Consider the following 18895-nt stretch of genomic DNA (forward strand, 5'->3'; position numbering starts at 1 on the left):
ATGCTAAATTACCCATAGTGGAAAACAGGCCAATCTCCCTGCTCGATCCCGGGCCATCATTTTGAATGGGCCCCATGATCCCAGAGTCCAGAGGTTAGGATCAATGGGGTGTACTCCAGATGCATTCAAGGATGAAAGAAAAGATAAATAAACAAATATCCTGGCAGCTGAGTTTAAACTATTAAATTGTCAATCAAAGGTTAGTTAAAGGTGCTGCGCTGTGGAATTGAATGAACGTGCGGTGGGCTTTTTAGGAAGGCTCAGACTCTTCAAAAAGCAGCTGTGTTAAAAGTATAGGGCTGAGGGAGTAGATGTGAGAAAAGGAAAATCCTTGCAGCTTCCTGACTTGAACCTTCAATGGACTGTCTGAATTGCTCATCAGCCGTCAAGCAGAGCAGTTTAAAGCGAGAAGGTCACTTCAAATTTTTAACAGTTCACAGACAAGGATAGAAGTTTTGAACAGAGGGTTGCCTGAGATCACCTGTCAAGAGTGATCTTCAGATTGCCCAGGGCTAGAAAGGGCAGTTCAGACACAGGACCGCCCCCCCCCCCCCCCCCCGGGGGAAAAGTCCCCAGGTCAACCTCTTACCTCCAGCAGGAGCTCACCCGTCACCCAGTACTCTTGGGGTCCCTTCCTCTGCAGCCTGGCAGCGGCAGAGGAGCACATGAGCAATGGATTTACCTCCTTGACCCCTTTCTGAGACCAGCACCCCAGGATTGCACTTGCGCTTCCAATAGGTTAAGCACATTCATATGAATGCATATGAACTGTTTGCATGTTTCCGCCAGCGCGGAGCGGGAAGCCCGCACTGGTGGCATAGCGGCTAGCACTGCTGCCTCACAGCGGCAGGAACCCGGGTTCAATTCCGGCCTTGGGTGACTGTTTGTGTGGAGTTTGCACTTCCTCCAGGTGCTCCAGTTTCCTCCCACAGTCCAAAGAAGTGCTGGTTAGTGGATGGCCATGCTAAATTGCCCCTTAAGAATCCAAAGACGGGTAGGTTAGGTGGGGTTATGGGTTACGGGGATTGGGCGGGCCAATAGGCTTGAACAGGGTGCTCTATCAAGAGGGACATAGAACATAGAAAATACAGCACAGAACAGGCCCTTCGGCCCACGATGTTGTGCCGAACCTTTGTCCTAGATTAATCATAGATTATCATTGAATTTACAGTGCAGAAGGAGGCCATTCGGCCCTTTGAGTCTGCACCAGCTCTTGTAAAGAGCACCCAACCCAAACTCAACACCTCCACCCAACACCAAGGGCAATTTTGGACACTAAGGGCAATTTATCATGGCCAATCCACCTAACCTGCACATCTTTGGACTGTGGGAGGGAACCGGAGCACCCGGAGGAAACGCACGCAGACACGGGGAGGATATGCAGACTCCGCACAGACAGTGACCCAAGCCGGAATCGAGCCTGGGACCCTGGCGCCGTGAAGAAATTGTGCTATCCACAATGCTACAGTGCTGCCCTTAAGAACAAATAAATCTACACTATATAATTTTACCGTAATCCATGTACCTATCCAATAGCTGCTTGAAGGTCCCTAATGTTTCCGACTCAACTTGTTGAGCTGAATGGTCTCCTTCTGCACTGCAAGAATTCTATGGCCAGAGGCGGGACCGATGATTGGGGATGGATCAGCCACCCGGTGCAATCCCGTTTTTGGGTCACGCAGGATTCTGCGCTTGATTGGGATACCCGATTTTAGTGGGCAAGAGCGGAGAAACCCTCCCACGGGTACAATTTTTCCTTAATTTAGCAAAGGCAGACAGCAGGTGAGAAAAGTGGCGTTGAAGCCACCACCACTAATGACGGCTTTTTCCACTGTGTCGTTTGGGACACAGTAAAAAATAAAAAGCAGCAAAGACCTTTGTGCATTGGGGTGGCCTTCAAAGATGGCTTTAAAGATGGGTAACACTGATGCTTCACAGCGTCAGGGACCCGGGTTCGATTCCCGGTTTATGTCACTGTCTGTGTGGAGTCTGCACGTTCTCCAGTGTCTGCTTGGGTTTCCTCTGGGTGCTCCGCTTTTCTCCCACAAGTCCCAAAAGACGTGCTTGTTAGGTGAATTGGACATTCTGAATACTTCCTCAGTGTACCCGAACAGGTGCCGGAGTGTGGCAGCTAGGGGATCTCCACTGAGCAATGCACTTCCCTGAGCTCTTCTGGGAGGTCAGGTCGCCAGGTTCACACCTTGGGAGACCAGATGGATTTTATGCCGGTCTGCCCTCACACGGAACTCGAGGGGCTTTCTTACAGGGTTGGGCGGAGGGTGGTGGTGATGACGATTCGGGCGCAGAGACCGGTGATGTTAATGTATGGACCATGGCGTCATGCTTTAACTTCACCTCGTGAGATGTTCTGCTCCCGTCGGTTAACCCGGCGAATGAAAATGGGAGCGGGAATCCCGGCCCACATATTATGTGAAATGGCTGGTTAAAAAGAATTGCTTTTAAATGTACTCGTTTATTTTTGATCCTATAACTGTTACGCGAGAAAGAAAATATTTTGCTGACAAATACAGTTTTGCCTCACACAGTTGATGTGCAATTGCTTTTTAAAACTACATTCACTGTTCTTGGCATCTCTCCCCGAGAGACAACTGTGCTGATCACAGGTACAGTGGCTGAGCAGTGGAAATGCTGCTCACTTCACACTCCCCTGAATACACAGGGTCAGAGCAAGCATCTCAACGCCTGTGTTATTTATTGATTCACACTCTATCTCCCATCTTTCAGCAGCGCACATGCAATAATATCCGATGGCTTCCTCGTGACCTTTCACTGTCCACAGACAGTGTTCCATCTTCTGTTTCTTTTTTCAAAACAAGGTATACAGAAATGAAAGGCATGCGACTAAATCCAAAAGAATCATGGAAAGTATCAAATAAAGCAGCATCTGAACTGGGATTAGGGGCTGGGAAACTGCACTAGCGTGTGTCCATTGCAATCATTTGTTTGCTTCCCAATTGAAACTTAACTAGGCCGAATGTTAAAATCCCAGACCAGACTTCTAAATCTGGTTAGGGCTCCAGATGGGACCTCAAAAATTTGCTACAATCCAGTTAGGGGGCCAATAATTGTTTTTGCTAAAGCAGGTGAAATTTGAATGCTCAGTTACTCACTAAAAGAATAAAGCTTCAAGATTCCATGTTTCAAACGAACTGAAAAAATTTTACTGTACAAAAGTCAACAAAGCAAACATTCTATGCTCTATCCTATACACAGACATATATTTACTTGAGGTAATTAGCAGGCCAACTGTGGTCAAACACACCACAAACTGCACATTCAATAGCTGACACAACCAAGACAGGTCAGCCAATTATCCCGGCAATCCAACCAATGTCAGAGTCACAAAAATTACTCCCGATAAAGGGATTTCTCTTTCAAACAGCTAGTCGACAGCAGCTCTACTCCACCCGGGTTCCACAGGTACAATCTTAACTCGAAAGGCACACTATTCCAGCTCACTCGCGAATTTGCTCCAAGCTCTGGCTTAATCTTCTTTTTCAGATTAGCTTCTCCTACGGAGACTTGCGCTCCCCCTTCCCCCCACCCCCCGTATTGGCCAGGCCACACTCCAGAGTTTAAACACAGGCACGGTCCCAGCTTTTCAGCCACGCTGCTGCCAGCAACTGCTCGGTCCGGGCCTCAGTGAGTCCCAACGCTTAGCAGCTCGGAGCAAACGGCAGACCTTCAGCTGCATGGAGACGGCCCTCCGCTCCATCTGCTCCCTACGGGCTGCTGTTCACTCTGTGCCCTGACCGGAACTACGTTGCCTGTTAATGTCTCCCAACAGGATTCCATCCCTGCTCCTAGGCAGGAATGTATCAGACCCTTGGCATGTTCCCAGCTGCCTAACCAACTGTGGTAGTGGTTAGATATTTTCACTACGCAAGGTTTCACCCACAGCCCGCCAGCCTCAGATGCACAACCAGGGCAAATGAGAGAAGCCAGTCACCCCATTTGTCTCATTCATCCATCCATAGACATCCACAATATTCCTGGTCGCCAGCTCCATCACAGGAACTAAATGCCTCCTGAATATATCTGGAGTTTAGCCTCCACTTCAGCAGAACTTACTGGGAGGTCCACAGCGGTATTTAAACAATTTGAGAGGTGACTTCCGGGTGCGGCTATGCAGAGCTAGGTCGCATATTCGGTAGCTCGCGCTTGGAACGGACTTTTGGGCTCTTTTACAGGGCCCCCACGGCATTTGTTTGACATTTCCCGGAGTGGGAAGAAGACTGCAGCATTCCCCTGACAGTGTCCCCCAGGAATGTTATGTCTTTTGGCTACCAGACCCGGCAGAAACAGTAAAAGATTTGGCTTCAGCTGCAGGAATAGACAAAGGCCTCTTCCAGCATGCAGGCGGGGGAAGGGCAAGCTTAAAGCTGCAATCTGACTTGACTCTATCAAAGGTGAATTCTAGCAGCAGAGGGAACAACTGTGAAAAGATCTACCAAGACCATTGAAGAAGCAGGGACGAGGCTTCCGGTGGCGGCCATGGAGGAGTAGGTCGCGCATTCGGCAGCTCCCGTCTGGAACCGACTCTCAGACCTTTTTCAGGAGTTTCCATAGACTTTTTGGGGCAGACTGGTGAAGAGAACACTGCCAAAAGGATTCCTTTTCGACTTCCGGTTGCGGCTATGCGGAGCTAAGCCACACGATTCGGCAGCTCCCGCTACCACGGACTTTCGGGCTCGTTAGAGGAGCCCCAACGGAACTTTTTTTTATTGACGCAGCCCGTGGGGAAGGGAAGAGAGAGGTCCCCCGCCAACATCTATGAAACGGACCAGAAGTGTAACGGCCAAAGGAGCGGCACTGGAGCAACGGGAGAAGCGAGGGAAAGAAAACAAAATGGTGGCGGCCAGGGACAAAGGGGAGCTGCAGGAGTTCATCAAGCGCTGCTTCGAGGAGCAGCGCGAGGAGATGCGCAAGGAGATGTTGCCGCCTATGCTTTCGGCAATTGAAGGACTCGGGATCACCTAGAAGGCCCACGAAGCTAAGATCCAGGAGGTACAGAAAAGAGTCAGTCAGAATGAGGACAAGCTCGTGGGCCTGGCAGTGAGAGTGGAGCAGAACGAGGCGCTACACAAGAGGTGGGCGGGAAGACTCGACGACCTGGAGAACAGTCGAGGAGAAAGAATCTGCGAATCGTGGGTCTCCCTGAGGGAGTGGAGGGGGCTGATGCCGGGGCATACGAGAGCACGCTGCTCGAGGCGATGATGGGCACGAAGGCCCCTTCGAGGCCGCTGGAGTTGGACAGGGCACATCGGGTGCTGGCGAAGAAGCCCCAGGCAAATGAGCCGCCAAGGGCGATGGTGGTGAGGTTCCACCGGTTCACGGACAGAGAGTGGGTCCTGAGATGGGCCAAGAAGGAGCGGAGCAGTAAGTGGGACAATGCAGAGATCCGAATATACCTGGACTGGAGCACGGAGGTTGCAAAGCGGAGAGTGGGTTTCAACCGGGCCAAAGCGGCGTTGTACCGGAAAGAAGTGAAATTCGGAATACTGCAGCCAGCGCGACTGTGGGTCACATACAAGGGCCAACACTATTACTTTGAAACGCCTGAAGAGGCGTGGACCTTTGTACAAGCCGAAAAGTTGACTCTAACTGAGGGTTTGTGAGGGTGGGGGGGGATGTTTTGGGGTTTGATGTGTGATGGTTGTTGTATATAGGGGGTCAATCACGCGCAGGAAATGTTACATGGGCTGGGGGAGAGAGACAAGGCTGCGACATGAGCTGCGCCAGAGGGGGCGGAGCGGGCTTTGGAAAGGCGGGAAGGGGAACGAAGGAATGCATATGGATTGGGAGACTCCCACGCGGGGAGGTCAATGGGATGGCGGGGGAAGCCGGGGTCAGCAGGCGTCAGCTGACTTACGGGAGTGACATGGGGGGAGCAAAAAAGCTAGACAGGGGTCTAGCGGGGGGAGGGGAGGGGGGGGAAGGTGGGGGGGGGTTGCTGCTGCACTGGCCGAAAGGGAATGGGTCACAGAAGAGGTGGTCGGGGGTCCCCGTCTGGGGGACTGGAGGGTGAGGGAGGCGTGGACACGGGACTGGCCCAGAAAAGGAGATGGCTAGTCGGCAGGGCGTGGGGGGTGGGGGTGAGAGCCCCTCCAATCCGGCTGATAACGTGGAATGTGAGGGGCCTGAATGGGCCGGTGAAGAGGGCTCGAGTGTTCGCGCACTTAAAGGGACTGAAGGCGGACGTGGCCATGCTCCAAGAGACACACCTGAAGGTGGCGGACCAGGTCAGGTTAAGAAAGGGATGGGTAGGACAGGTATTCCACTCGGGACTGGACGCGAAGAATAGAGGGGTGGCAATATTGGTGGGAAAGCGGGTGTCATTTGAGGCCAAGACTATTGTAGCGGACAATGGAGGGCGATATGTAATGGTGAGCGGTAGGCTGCAAGGGACGTGGGTGGTGGTGGTAAACGTATACGCCCCGAACTGGGATGATGCAGGATTCATGAAGCGCATGTTGGGGCGCATTCCGGACCTGGAGATAGGAGGCCTGATAATGGGAGGGGACTTCAATACCGTGTTGGATCCAGCACTGGACCGCTCCAAATCAAGGACTGGAAAGAGGCCGGCGGCGGCCAAGGTGCTTAGGGGGTTTATGGATCAGATGGGGGGAGTGGACCCATGGCGGTTGCAAGGCCGCAGGCCAGGGAATTTTCTTTCTTCTCCCATGTACACAAAGCCTACTCCCGGATAGATTTCTTTGTTCTGGGTAGGACGCTCATCCCGAGGGTGGAGGGGACGGAGTATTCGGCTATAGCCGTTTCGGACCATGCCCCGCACTGCATGGAACTGGAGCTGGGAGAGGAGAGGGACCAACGCCCATTGTGGCGGCTGGATGTGGGACTGCTGGCGGACGAGGTGGTGTGTGGGAAGTTGAAGGGGTGTATCGAAAGGTACTTGGAGGCCAACGACAACGGGGAGGTGCGGGTGGGGGTGGTATGGGAGGCGTTGAAGGCGGTGATCAGGGGGGAGCTAATTTCCATTAGGGCTCATAGGGAGAAGACAGAGGGTATGGAAAGGGAGAGGTCAGTGGGGGAGATTTTGAGAGTGGACAGGAGATACGCAGAAGTCCCGGAGGAAAAATTACTTGGGGAAAGATGACGGCTCCAGACGGAGTTTGACCTGTTGACCACAGGGAAGGCGGAGGCCAAGTGGAGGAAAGCGCAGGGGGCGACCTGCGAGTATGGGGAAAAGGCTAGTCGGATGCTGGCACACCAGCTCCGTAAGAGGATGGCAGCGAGGGAAATAGGGGGAGTCAAAGATGGAAGGGGAGCCACGGTTCGGAGTGCGACGAAAATAAACGAGGTATTCAAGGCCTTTTATGAAGAGCTGTACAGATCCCAGCCCCCAGCGGGGGAAGAAGGGATGAGACGATTCCTAGACCAACTGAGATTCCCGATGGTGGAGGAGCAAGAGGTGGCTGGTTTGGGGGCACCAATTGGGTTGGAGGAACTAAGCAAAGGTTTGGGGAGCATGCAGGCGGGGAAGACCCCAGGACCGGACGGATACCCGGTGGAGTTTTACAGGAAGTACGCAGACCTGTTGGCCCCGCTACTGGTGAGGACCTTTAATGAAGCAAGAGAGGAGGGGACCCTGCCCCCGACAATGTCGGAAGGGACAATTTCTTAGATCCTAAAGCGGGACAAGGACCCACTGCAATGTGGATCGTACAGGCCGATCCCGCTCCTCAATGTGGATGCAAAGTTGCTGGCAAAAGTGCTGGCCACGAGGATCGAGGACTGTGTCCCGGGGGTAATCCACGAGGACCAGACGGGATTTGTAAAGGGCAGGCAACTAAACACCAATGTGCGGCGGCTCTTAAACGTGATAATGATGCCATCGGAGGAGGGAGAGGCGGAGATAGTGGCAACTATGGACGCTGAGAAGGCCTTTGACCGAGTAGAGTGGGAGTACCTCTGGGAGGTGCTGCGTAGGTTTGGGTTCGGGGTAGGGTTTATCAATTGGGTTAAGCTCCTTTACAGAGCCCCGATGGCGAGTGTAGTGACGAACCGACGGAGGTCGGAGTACTTTCGACTGTACCGAGGGACGAGGCAGGGGTGCCCCCTGTCCCCCCTGTTGTTTGCATTGGCGATCGAACCCTTGGCCATGTCATTGAGGGAGTCTAATAAATGGAGGGGGGTGGTCCGAGGGGGAGAAGAGCATCGGGTGTCGCTATATGCGGATGACCTGTTGCTGTACGTGACGGATCCAATGGAGGGGATGGTGGAGGTCATGCAGACTCTAAGGGAGTTTTCGGGCTATAAGCTCAATGTAGGGAAGAGTGAGCTCTTTGTATTACAGGCGGGGGACCAAGAAAGAGGGAAAGGGGACCTACCGCTGAGGAGGGCGGAGGGGAGCTTTCGGTATCTGGGGATCCAGATAGCCAGGAGACCCTACATAAACTGAATCTGACGAGGTTGGTGGAGCAAATGGAGGAGGATTTCAAAAGATGGGACATGTTACCGCTCTCGCTGGCAGGTAGAGTGCAGTCGGTCAAAATGGTGGTCCTTCCGAGGTTTCTGTTTGTGTTTCAGTGCCTTCCCATCGTGATCACTAAGGCCTTTTTTAAGAGAGTAGGCAGGCGTATTATGGGGTTTGTGTGGGCGAATAAGACCCCGAGAGTAAGGAGAGGGTTCCTGGAACGCAGTAGGGACCGAGGAGGGTTGGCGCTGCCAAACCTGGGGAGCGACTACTGGGCAGCAAATGTGGCGATAATCCGCAAGTGGGTTATGGAGGGAGAGGGGGCGGCATGGAAGAGGATGGAGATGGCGTCCTGTAAAGGAACGAGCCTGGGGGCGTTGGTGACGGCACTGCTGCCGCTCTCGCCGACAGAGTATACCACGAGCCGGGTGGTGGCGGCAACGCTAAGGATCTGGGGCCAGTGGAGACGGCACCGGGGTGCAATGGGAGCATCGGTGTGGTCCCCGATCAGGGGTAACCACCGGTTTGTCCCGGGGAAGATGGACGAGCAGAGCAGGCATCGGGCGGGGATTGGAAGAATGGGGGACCTGTTCATCGACGGGACGTTTGCGAGCCTAGGGGCACTGGAGGAGAAGTTCGAGTTACCCCCGGAAAATGCCTTTAGATATATGCAGGTGAGGGCCTTTGTGAGGCGACAGGTGAGGGAATTCCCGTTGCTCCCGGCACAAGAAGTTCAAGATAGGGTGATCTCGGCTGTATGGGTCGGGGAGGGCAAGGTGTTGGAAATACACCAGGAGTTGAAAGAAGAGGGGGAAGCGCTGGTAGAAGGGTAGAAGAGTTGAAGGGTAAATGGGAGGAGGAGCTGGGGGAGGAGATCCAGGAAGGTCTGTGGGCTGATGCCCTAGGTAGGGTTAATTCCTCCTCCTCGTGTGCCAGGCTCAGCCTGATACAATTTAAGGTGGTCCACAGAGCGCACTTGACAGGGGCGAGGTTGAGTAGGTTCTTTGGGGTAGAGGACAGATGTGGAAGGTGCTCAGGGAGCCCGGCGAACCATGTCCATATGTTTTGGTCATGCCCGGCACTGGAGGGGTTCTGGAGAGTGAAAGTCGGGGTCAAGACTGGGGTGCTAATGTGGAAGGAGGCGAAGCCCCCCAGCCTGGTTAAATGATATGGCTGGGTTCATAAAGTTGGAGAGGATTAAGTTCGCCTTGAGAGGGTCTGCGCAGGGGTTCTACAGGCAGTGGCAACCGTTCCTAGACTATCTCGCAGAGCGTTAGAGGAAGGTCGGTCAGCAGCAGCAGCAACCTTGGTGGGGGGGGGGGGAAAGAGAGAGAGAGAGAGAGAGAGAGAGAGAGAGAGAAAGGGGGGACTGCCTGGGAGAGTGGATGAGCAAGAGATAACATGAAGGGTTGGGGAAACTGGCACGTACGAGTGAGGGCCAGTGTACAAAGCGGTGTAAATATATCATTTTGCCATGTATATATCTTGCTCTGCGCGATTTCTCATTTTTTTTTGTTACGAGGGGGGGGGGGGGGATTATTATTTGTAAGGGAGAAAAATTGTGTTGAAAAACTTTAATAAATATATTTTTTTAAAAACAATTTGAGAGGTAAGTGGTTAACTTGTCATTAATCTAAGTATTAAGAGGATAACATCTCATAGGTAAACAGAATAAATAGATACGAATAATTAGATCGGAACCCTGTGATGAGTAACTCCCCTCCAGACTCCACTAAGCCAGTCCACTACCTACAAGGCACAAGACAGGATTGTGATGGAATATTCCCCACTTGCCTGGATGAGTGCAGCTCCAACAACACTCAAGAAGCTCGACACCTTCCAGGACAAAGTTGCCTGCTTGATTGTCAGTCCTTCCACAAACATTCACTCCCTCCACCACGGCACACAGTAACTGCAGTGCGCACCATCTACTAAGATGCACGGCAGGAACTTACCAAGGCCCCTTCGGCAACTCCTTAGTTCCAAACCCACGACCAGTACGATCTAGGAGGACAAGGGCAGCAGATACATGGGAACACCACCACCTGCAAGTCACTCACCATCCTGACTTGGAAATACAGTGCCGTTCCTTTACTGTCGCCGGGTCAGAATCCTGGAACTTCCCCCCTAACAGCACAATGGGTGTGCCTACACCACAAGGACACAGGTTCAAGAAGGTAGCTCACCACCACCTCTCAATGGCAATTAAGGATGGGCAACACATTCTGGCCTAACCAGCGAAGCTCGCATCTTGTAAAAATGAATTTTAGAAAATCTCTCTCCAGTCCACCTGTCTTCATCAGACCATGCAGGATGTCATAACCTAACCCTGTCTAAGCCAATATCCACACACATACTCGCAAACAGATTTTCTGCACAACAAACTGAGAAAGGGAACCCTGATTAACAGTCTCCTAATTCCGAGGCCGATGCTAATTAAAATATCCCTGGCACTACCCCCTATTGAGATGAACTAAGACAGCACAGACTGGGGATTGAGCTCATTGCTTTTATGGTTCAGCTACTTATATCCTTAACAGTTAAGACATTGCAAGAGACATTTAAGCAAATATATTAGCCGTTTACTTTTATGGAAGCCTGCTTGTTAGATGTAAATTGCTCTGACACTTGGGCATATAGCTGAACAATGTGGATGCGGCAGTAGATTAATAGCCTCAATCATTATCTCTGCAAATCCTGATCCAACATCAGTTCACAGCCATCTGTAAATGCCACGGATCCTTCAAACTTCTAATACCATTTCATCTCAATAAATTAGCTTCGGAACTGCAGAGCACGTTCAGATTCACTGATGCCGCACTCCCTGCAGACAGAAAGTTTCGAAGGTTTGAATGGAGATAAGGCTGTAAGGCCAGAGGGCCTATTCTTTATCCTTCAAGTGCGGCTCCCCACTGGAAGTGTAGTGGGCCATAATTTACCCAGTGAATGAAAAAATGGATAACATCCGACACATGGGTTGTACTTTTGAATGCCCACAATTTAGTTCCAAATGGTACAGTGGGTGAACTGCGCCACCTGGCAAAACACAAGGCCATTTCAAACCAGGGAAGCTGCTGCTTTGATGCCTGGACTGCAAACCACTCAGCCAACCATAGCCAGGCTGACAGTAGGTGCAGGAGAATGAAGCACAGTGCCCTTAAACCATGGATTAAAAGAAATGGGGTCAGTCAGGGTTCCGTCCCCACTATCTTGTGACCAGGTGCTGGAAAGTGCATGCGACAAGAGGATCAGGCTCAACTGTTGATGTGCACCATAATTTAATAACCCTGGATCAATCACAAGTCAAGGTTCATGTGTTACGAATGGCTGGTTGGGTCAGTGACCAAGGTAAGTCCAACCCCAACAACAACCCAACACTTTCAGGATGAGGTGATGATAATGGATGGGGTGGGGTAAGTGACCATATCTTAGCTGCTTCACTAAACATCCTTAATGGAGCAGAAAATGGTAATCTGCCAATGGAATCAGTTTCCAAATATAGTTTCTCCATTAATCTTTCGAACGTGTGCTCAGGATCTTTGAAGGACAAGTACCTGACACTAATTATGCGCACGGCTTGAGTTCTTATTTTGGCAGTCCATGGTTTAGAAGGTTGCTGATTTAAATTAAAACCATGTTAAGAATTGCGCAAGGAGCAATTAGTCACTGGGAACCCGACATTGCTCAGTGACAGCAAGGGATAATTTTTGCGCAACTGATTGTATGATTAATTTTGACCAAAGGGTACCAGTTTAAAAAAATACTTGCTCTGTAATGAGAAACTGAGCTACACGCTGGTATATAAACGCAGCAAATTGAAAGTGGAGCAATTGCAAAGCCTTACCTGACTGGATGATGAGTTTAGCACATTCATTACAGGGGAACAAGGCCACATACATCGTGCATCCCTTAACGTCAGCAGAGTTCTTGTTCAGAATCGCATTTAATTCTGCATGACAAACTAGAGGAGAGAATAAAAAGTCATGAGAGAATTAAAAATAAGATGCATAAGCAAAGCAGCCAGAACTCCAATTAATCCTCAGCTGGCCTTGTGCTTCCACACAACCTTTGAAGGGGAGGGATTTCTGTCAGAGCTGGGATTAAACAACCAGCTCCTTACATTCTTGCTAGAGAGCAAGGGGCTCAGATAACAGTATAAACTGCAAAAGAAGACAACTTGAAAACAAAATCCCATTTTCCATCCTGCTTTTCAGTGAGCAGATGATTTGTTCCATCATTTACGTAGCAAGGCAACTGCTTGGAAACAATTCGATGTGGTCGCCAAAAGTTTCTTCCGGACATTTGGGACTATTGGTCCCAGTGTATGAACGCTTTATCATCTCAGTTTATGTCTTAAAACATATTTTTCAGCAGGCTGCTTGTCCTTCCTTATGATGGACAAAACACATTGTTACCACACGGGCAACTAGCAAAACGCATGATCAGCCAAAAGTATTCATGAATCACAGAATTTCTACAATGCAGAAGGAGACCATTCGGGCCATCAAATCTGCACTGGCTCTCTGACACTAGGTACACAATACAATCAACCACAGTGCCTTAAATCTTGGGTTGAAAGTAAGAGTCAGTCAGGACTGGACTCCCCAGTATCTGGGGACCACATGCTGGAAAGTGCATGTGATGAGAGGAACGGGTTCTATCTTGCCTTATCCCCGTGACCTTGCACATTCTCTTTTCAGACAACAATCCAATTCCTTTTTGAATGCGTCAATCAAACCTGCCTCCACCGTCCTCTCAGGACCTTTGTTCCAGACTCCAGCCACCCACTGAGTGGAAAAATGTTTCCTCACTTCACTTTCCTCCTTTTATCAAATATTTTTGTGCCGTCTAGTTCGTGATGCTCTCTGGAGCGGGAATAGTTTCTTACTGTTTACCCTGTCCATACCCCGCAGGTTCTTGAATACCTCTATCAAGTCTCCTCTCCGACTGCTTTACTGCAAGGAAAAAGTCCCAGTCCCTCCAATCCATCCTCATAGCTACAGTTCTTTATCCCTGGAATCATTCTTGTGAATCTCCTCTGCACTCTCGCCAATGCCTTCACGTCCTTCCTCAAGCATGGTACCCAGAACTGGACGCAGTACTCCAAGTGAGGTGCCCAGAACTGGACGCAGTACTCCAGATGAGGTGCCCAGAACTGGACGCAGTACTCCAGATGAGGTGCCCAGAACTGGACGCAGTACTCCAGATGAGGTGCCCAGAACTGGACGCAGTACTCCAGATGAGGTACCCTGAACTGGACGCAGTACTCCAGGTGAGGCATCCAGAATTGGACGCAGTACTCCAGATGAGGTGCCCAGAACTGGACGCAGTACTCCAGATGAGGTGCCCAGAACTGGACGCAGTACTCCAGGTGAGGCATCCAGAATTGGACGCAGTACTCCAGGTGAGGCGCCCAGAAATGGACACAGTAATCCAGGTGAGGCGCCCAGAACTGGACGCAGTACTCCAGGTGAGGTGCCCAGAACTGGACGCAGTACTCCAGGTGAGGTGCCCAGAACTGGACGCAGTACTCCAGGTGAGGTGCCCAGAACTGGACGCAGTACTCCAGGTGAGGTGCCCAGAACTGGACGCAGTACTCCAGGTGAGGCGCCCAGAACTGGACACAATACTCCAGGTGAGGCGCCCAGAACTGGATGCAGTACTCCAGCTGAGGTGCCCAGAACTGGACGCAGTACTCCAGGTGAGGTGCCCAGAACTGGACACAATACTCCAGGTGAGGTGCCCAGAACTGGACGCAGTACTCCAGGTGAGGTGCCCAGAACTGGACGCAGTACTCCAGGTGAGGTGCCCAGAACTGGACGCAGTACTCCAGGTGAGGTGCCCAGAACTGGACGCAGTACTCCAGGTGAGGTGCCCAGAACTGGACGCAGTACTCCAGGTGAGGTGCCCAGAACTGGACGCTGTACTCCAGGTGAGGCGCCCAGAACTGGACGCTGTACTCCAGGTGAGGCGCCCAGAACTGGACGCAGTACTCCAGGTGAGTCGCCCAGAACTGGACGCAGTACTCCAGGTGAGGTGCCCAGAACTGGACGCAGTATTACAGGTGAGGCACCCAGAGCTGGACGCAGTACTCCAGGTGAGGCCTAAATAGTGTCATATACAAGTTCAACCTGACCTCCTTACGGCTGTACTGTGCCCCCGTTAATAAAGTCTCAGATAAAACATGCTTTATTAACTGCTCTCTCAATATGCTCTGCCATCTTCAATTACTTTGGACATCTACACTGAGGTCCCTCCGTTCCTGGATCTGCTTTAGAGTTTCTCCCTTTATTTTATACTGTCTCTCCATATTATCTCACACTTCTTTACATTTAACTTCATCTGCCATTCCCTGCCCAATCCATCAACAGGTCTGCGTACTTCTGACGTTGCAAAATCACAGTTGACAATGTTTCCAATCTTCATATCATCCATAAATTTTGAAATCGTGGCCTAAACACCATAGTCTTAGTCATTAATATATATCCGGAAGAGCAGGGGTCCCAACACTGTCCCCCGGGGAATTCCACTACGAACCTTCCTCCAATTTGAAAAACAATTATTCATCACTACTTTGCTTCCTATCACTCAGCCAATTTCTTATCCAAGTGCCTACTTTCCCTTTTATTCCATGAGCTAGAATTTTGCTTGCAAGCCTGTTATATGGCACTGTATATAATGCTTTTGGAATATCCAAATTATCTTTAATTCTTTGAGGAGGTGACCAAGCATGTGGATGAAAGTAAAGCAGTGGATGTAGTGTACATGGATTTTAGTAAGGCATTTGATAAGGTTCCCCATGGTAGGCTTATGCAGAAAGTAAGGAGGCATGGGATAGTGGGAAATTTGGCCAGTTGGATAACGAACTGGCTAACTGATAGAAGTCAGAGAGTGGTGGTGGATGGCAAATATTCAGCCTGGATCCCAGTTACCAGTGGCGTACCGCAGGGATCATAAGAACATAAGAACTAGGAGCAGGAGTAGGCCACCTGGCCCCTCGAGCCTGCTCCACCATTCAATGAGATCATGGCTGATCTTTTGTGGACTCAGCTCCACTTTCCGGCCCGAACACCATAACCCTTAATCCCTTTATTCTTCAAAAAACTATCTATCTTTATCAGTTCTGGGTCCTCTGCTGTTTGTGCTTTTCATTAATGACTTGGATGAGGGAGTTGAAGGGTGGGTCAGTAAATTTGCAGACGATACGAAGATTGGTGGAGTTGTGGATAGTGAGGAGGGCTGTTGGCAGCTGCAAAGAGACATAGATAGGATGCAGAGCTGGGCTGAAAAGTGGCAGATGGAGTTTAATCCTGAAAAGTGTGAGGTTGTCCATTTTGGAAGGACAAATATGAATGCGGAATACAGGGTTAACGGTAGAGTTCTTGGCAATGTGGAGGAGCAGAGAGATCTTGGAGTCTATGTTCATACATCTTTGAAAGTTGCCACTCAAGTGGATAGAGCTGTGAAGAAGGCCTATGGTGTGCTAGCGTTCATTAACAGAGGGATTGAATTTAAGAGCCGTGAGGTGATGATGCAGCTGTACAAAACTTTGGTAAGGCCACATTTGGAGTACTGTGTACAGTTCTGGTCGCCTCATTTTAGGAAGGATGTGGAAGCTCTGGAAAAGGTGCAAAGAAGATTTACCAGGATGTTGCCTGGAATGGAGAGTAGGTCTTACAAGGAAAGGTTGAGGGTGCTAAGCCTTTTCTCATTAGAACGGAGAAGGATGAGGGGCGACTTGATAGAGGTTTATAAGATGATCAGGGGAATAGATAGAGTAGACAGTCAGAGACTTTTTCCCCGGGTGGAACAAACCATTACAAGGGGACATCAATTTAAGGTGAATGGTGGAAGATATAGGGGGGATGTCAGAGGTAGGTTCTTTACCCAGAGAGTAGTGTGGGCATGGAATGCACTGCCTGTGGAAGTAGTTGAGTCGGAAACATTAGGGACCTTCAAGCAGCTATTGGATAGGTACATGGATTACGGTAAAATGATATAGTGTAGATTTATTTGTTCTTAAGGGCAGCACTGTAGCATTGTGGATAGCACAATTGCTTCACAGCTCCAGGGTCCCAGGTTCGATTCCGGCTTGGGTCACTGTCTGTGCAGAGTCTGCACGTCCTCCCCATGTCTGCGTGGGTTTCCTCCGGGTGCTCCGGTTTCCTTCCACAGTCCAAAGATGTGCAGGTTAGGTGGATTGGCCATGATGAATTGCCCTTAGTGTCCAAAATTGCTCTTAGTGTTGGGTGGAGGTGTTGACTATGGGAAGGGTGCTCTTTCCAAGGGCCGGTGCAGACTCGATGGGCCGAATGGCCTCCTTCTGCACTGTAAATTCAATGATAATCTATGATTAATCTAGGACAAAGGTTCGGCACAACATCGTGGGCCAAAGGGCCTGTTCTGTGCTGTATTTTTCTATGTTCTATGTTCTATATCAGTGTTGCCCTTATTAACCTTCTCTGTTGCCTCCTCAAAAAGCTCCAGCAAGTTAGTTAAACTTGATTTTCCCAAATGAATCCATGCTGGCTTTCGTTATTTATCTTGCACTTGTCTAAGTGACTATTGATTCTGTCCTGAACTAAAGTTTCCAGAAGTTTCCCTACCACTGAAGACAAAATTCAGGGACTGCATCGGTTCAAGAAGGTAATTCAGGACCACCTTCTCAAAGGCAACCAGGGATTAGCAATAAATGCTGGTCTAGCCAGTGATCCCCACATCCTGTAAATGAATAAAAAGAAACTGACTAGTTTGCAGTTGCTGCTTTATCCTTTCATCCCTTTTTGAACAAGGGTGTAACATTCTGGGGCCGTTGCTGTTTGTCATTTTTATCAATGACCTAGAGGGCGCAGAAGGGTGGGTGAGTAAATTTGCAGACGACACTAAAGTCGGTGGTGTTGTCGACAGTGTGGAAGGAAGTAGCAGGTTACAGAGGGACATAGATAAGCTGCAGAGCTGGGCTGAGAGGTGGCAAATGGAGTAAGTGTGAGGTGATTCACTTTGGAAGGAATAACAGGAATGTGGAATATTTGGCTAATGGTAAAGTTCTTGGAAGTGTGGATGAGCAGAGGGATCTAGGTGTCCATGTACATAGATCCCTGAAAGTTACCACCCAGGTTGATAGGGTTGTGAAGAAGGCCTATGGAGTGTTGGCCTTTATTGGTAGAGGGATTGAGTTCCGGAGTCATGAGGTCATGTTGCAGCTGTACAAAACTCTGGTACGGCCTCATTTGGAATATTGCGTACAGTTCTGGTCACCGCATTATCGGAAGGAGGCTTTGGAGAGGGTGCAGAGGAGATTTACCAGGATGTTGCCTGGTATGGTGGGAAAATCTTATGAGGAAAGGCTGATGGACTTGAGGTTGTTTTCGTTGGAGAGAAGAAGGTTAAGAGGAGACTTAATAGAGGCATACAAAATGATCAGGGGGTTAGATAGGGTGGACAGTGAGAGCCTTCTCCCGCGGATGGAAATGGCTGGCACGAGGGGACATAGCTTTAAACTGAGGGGTAATAGATATAGGACAGAGGTCAGAGGTAGGTTCTTTACGCAAAGAGTGGTGAGGCCGTGGAATGCCCTACCTGCAACAGGAGTGAACTCGCCAACATTGAGGGCATTTAAAAGTTTATTGGATAAGCATATGGATGATAATGGCATAGTGTAGGTTAGATGGCTTTTGTTTCGGTGCAACATCGTGGGCCAAAGGGCCTGTACTGCGCTGTATCGTTCTATGTTCTATGTTCTATTCCCAATTCTCCAGTGCTCTGGCACCACCTCTGTGTCGAAGGAAGACTGGAAGATTATCACTACTGCCTCTGCAATTTCCACTCACACTTCCCTCAGTAGTCTTGAATACATCTTTGGGCAGCACGGTAGCACAAGTGGATAGCACTGTGGCTTCACAGCACCAGGGTCCCAGGTTTGATTCCCCGCTGGGTCACTGTCTGTGCGGAGTCTGCACGTTCTCCCCGTATCAGCGTGGGTTTCCTCCGGGTGCTGCGGTTTCCTCCCACAGTCCAAAGATGTGCGGGTTAGGTGGACTGGCTATGCTAAATTGCCCTTAGTGTCCAAAAAAGGTTATATGGGGTTATTGGGTTACGGGGATAGGGTGGAAGTGAGGGCTTATGTGGGTCGGTGCAGACTCGATGGGCCGAATGGCCTCCTTCTGCACTGTATGTTCTATGTTTATCCAGTCCTGGTACCTTATCAATTTCAAATAAAGATAACCTTTCTCATATCTCCCCTATTTCAACTGCAAATTTTTCTGGTGTACCAATTAGCTCCTCTCTCAGCTTGGACTGGACAGCATCTTTTTCCTTTTTAAAAAAATTTAAAGTATCCAATTCATTTTTTTTCCAATTAAGGGGCAATTTAGCGTGGTCAATCCATCTACCCTGCACATCTTTAGGTTATGCGGATGAAACCCAAGTAGACAACGG

General features: G+C 50.0%; 1 protein-coding gene across 2 annotated transcripts in view; it reads right to left on the reverse strand.

Moving 5' to 3' along the window:
- The window catches only part of LOC140429170 (deoxycytidylate deaminase-like), an 89071-nt gene that overhangs the window by 25803 nt on the left and 44373 nt on the right, over positions 1–18895 (reverse strand). For both annotated transcript variants that reach the window (XM_072515836.1, XM_072515835.1), the window contains exon 4: positions 12303–12419. In XM_072515836.1, coding sequence (XP_072371937.1) covers positions 12303–12419 — 117 coding nt within the window. The remainder of the gene's footprint in view (positions 1–12302; positions 12420–18895) is intronic.

Source organism: Scyliorhinus torazame, chromosome 9, assembly GCF_047496885.1.
Source record: "Scyliorhinus torazame isolate Kashiwa2021f chromosome 9, sScyTor2.1, whole genome shotgun sequence".
NCBI lineage: Eukaryota > Metazoa > Chordata > Chondrichthyes > Carcharhiniformes > Scyliorhinidae > Scyliorhinus > Scyliorhinus torazame.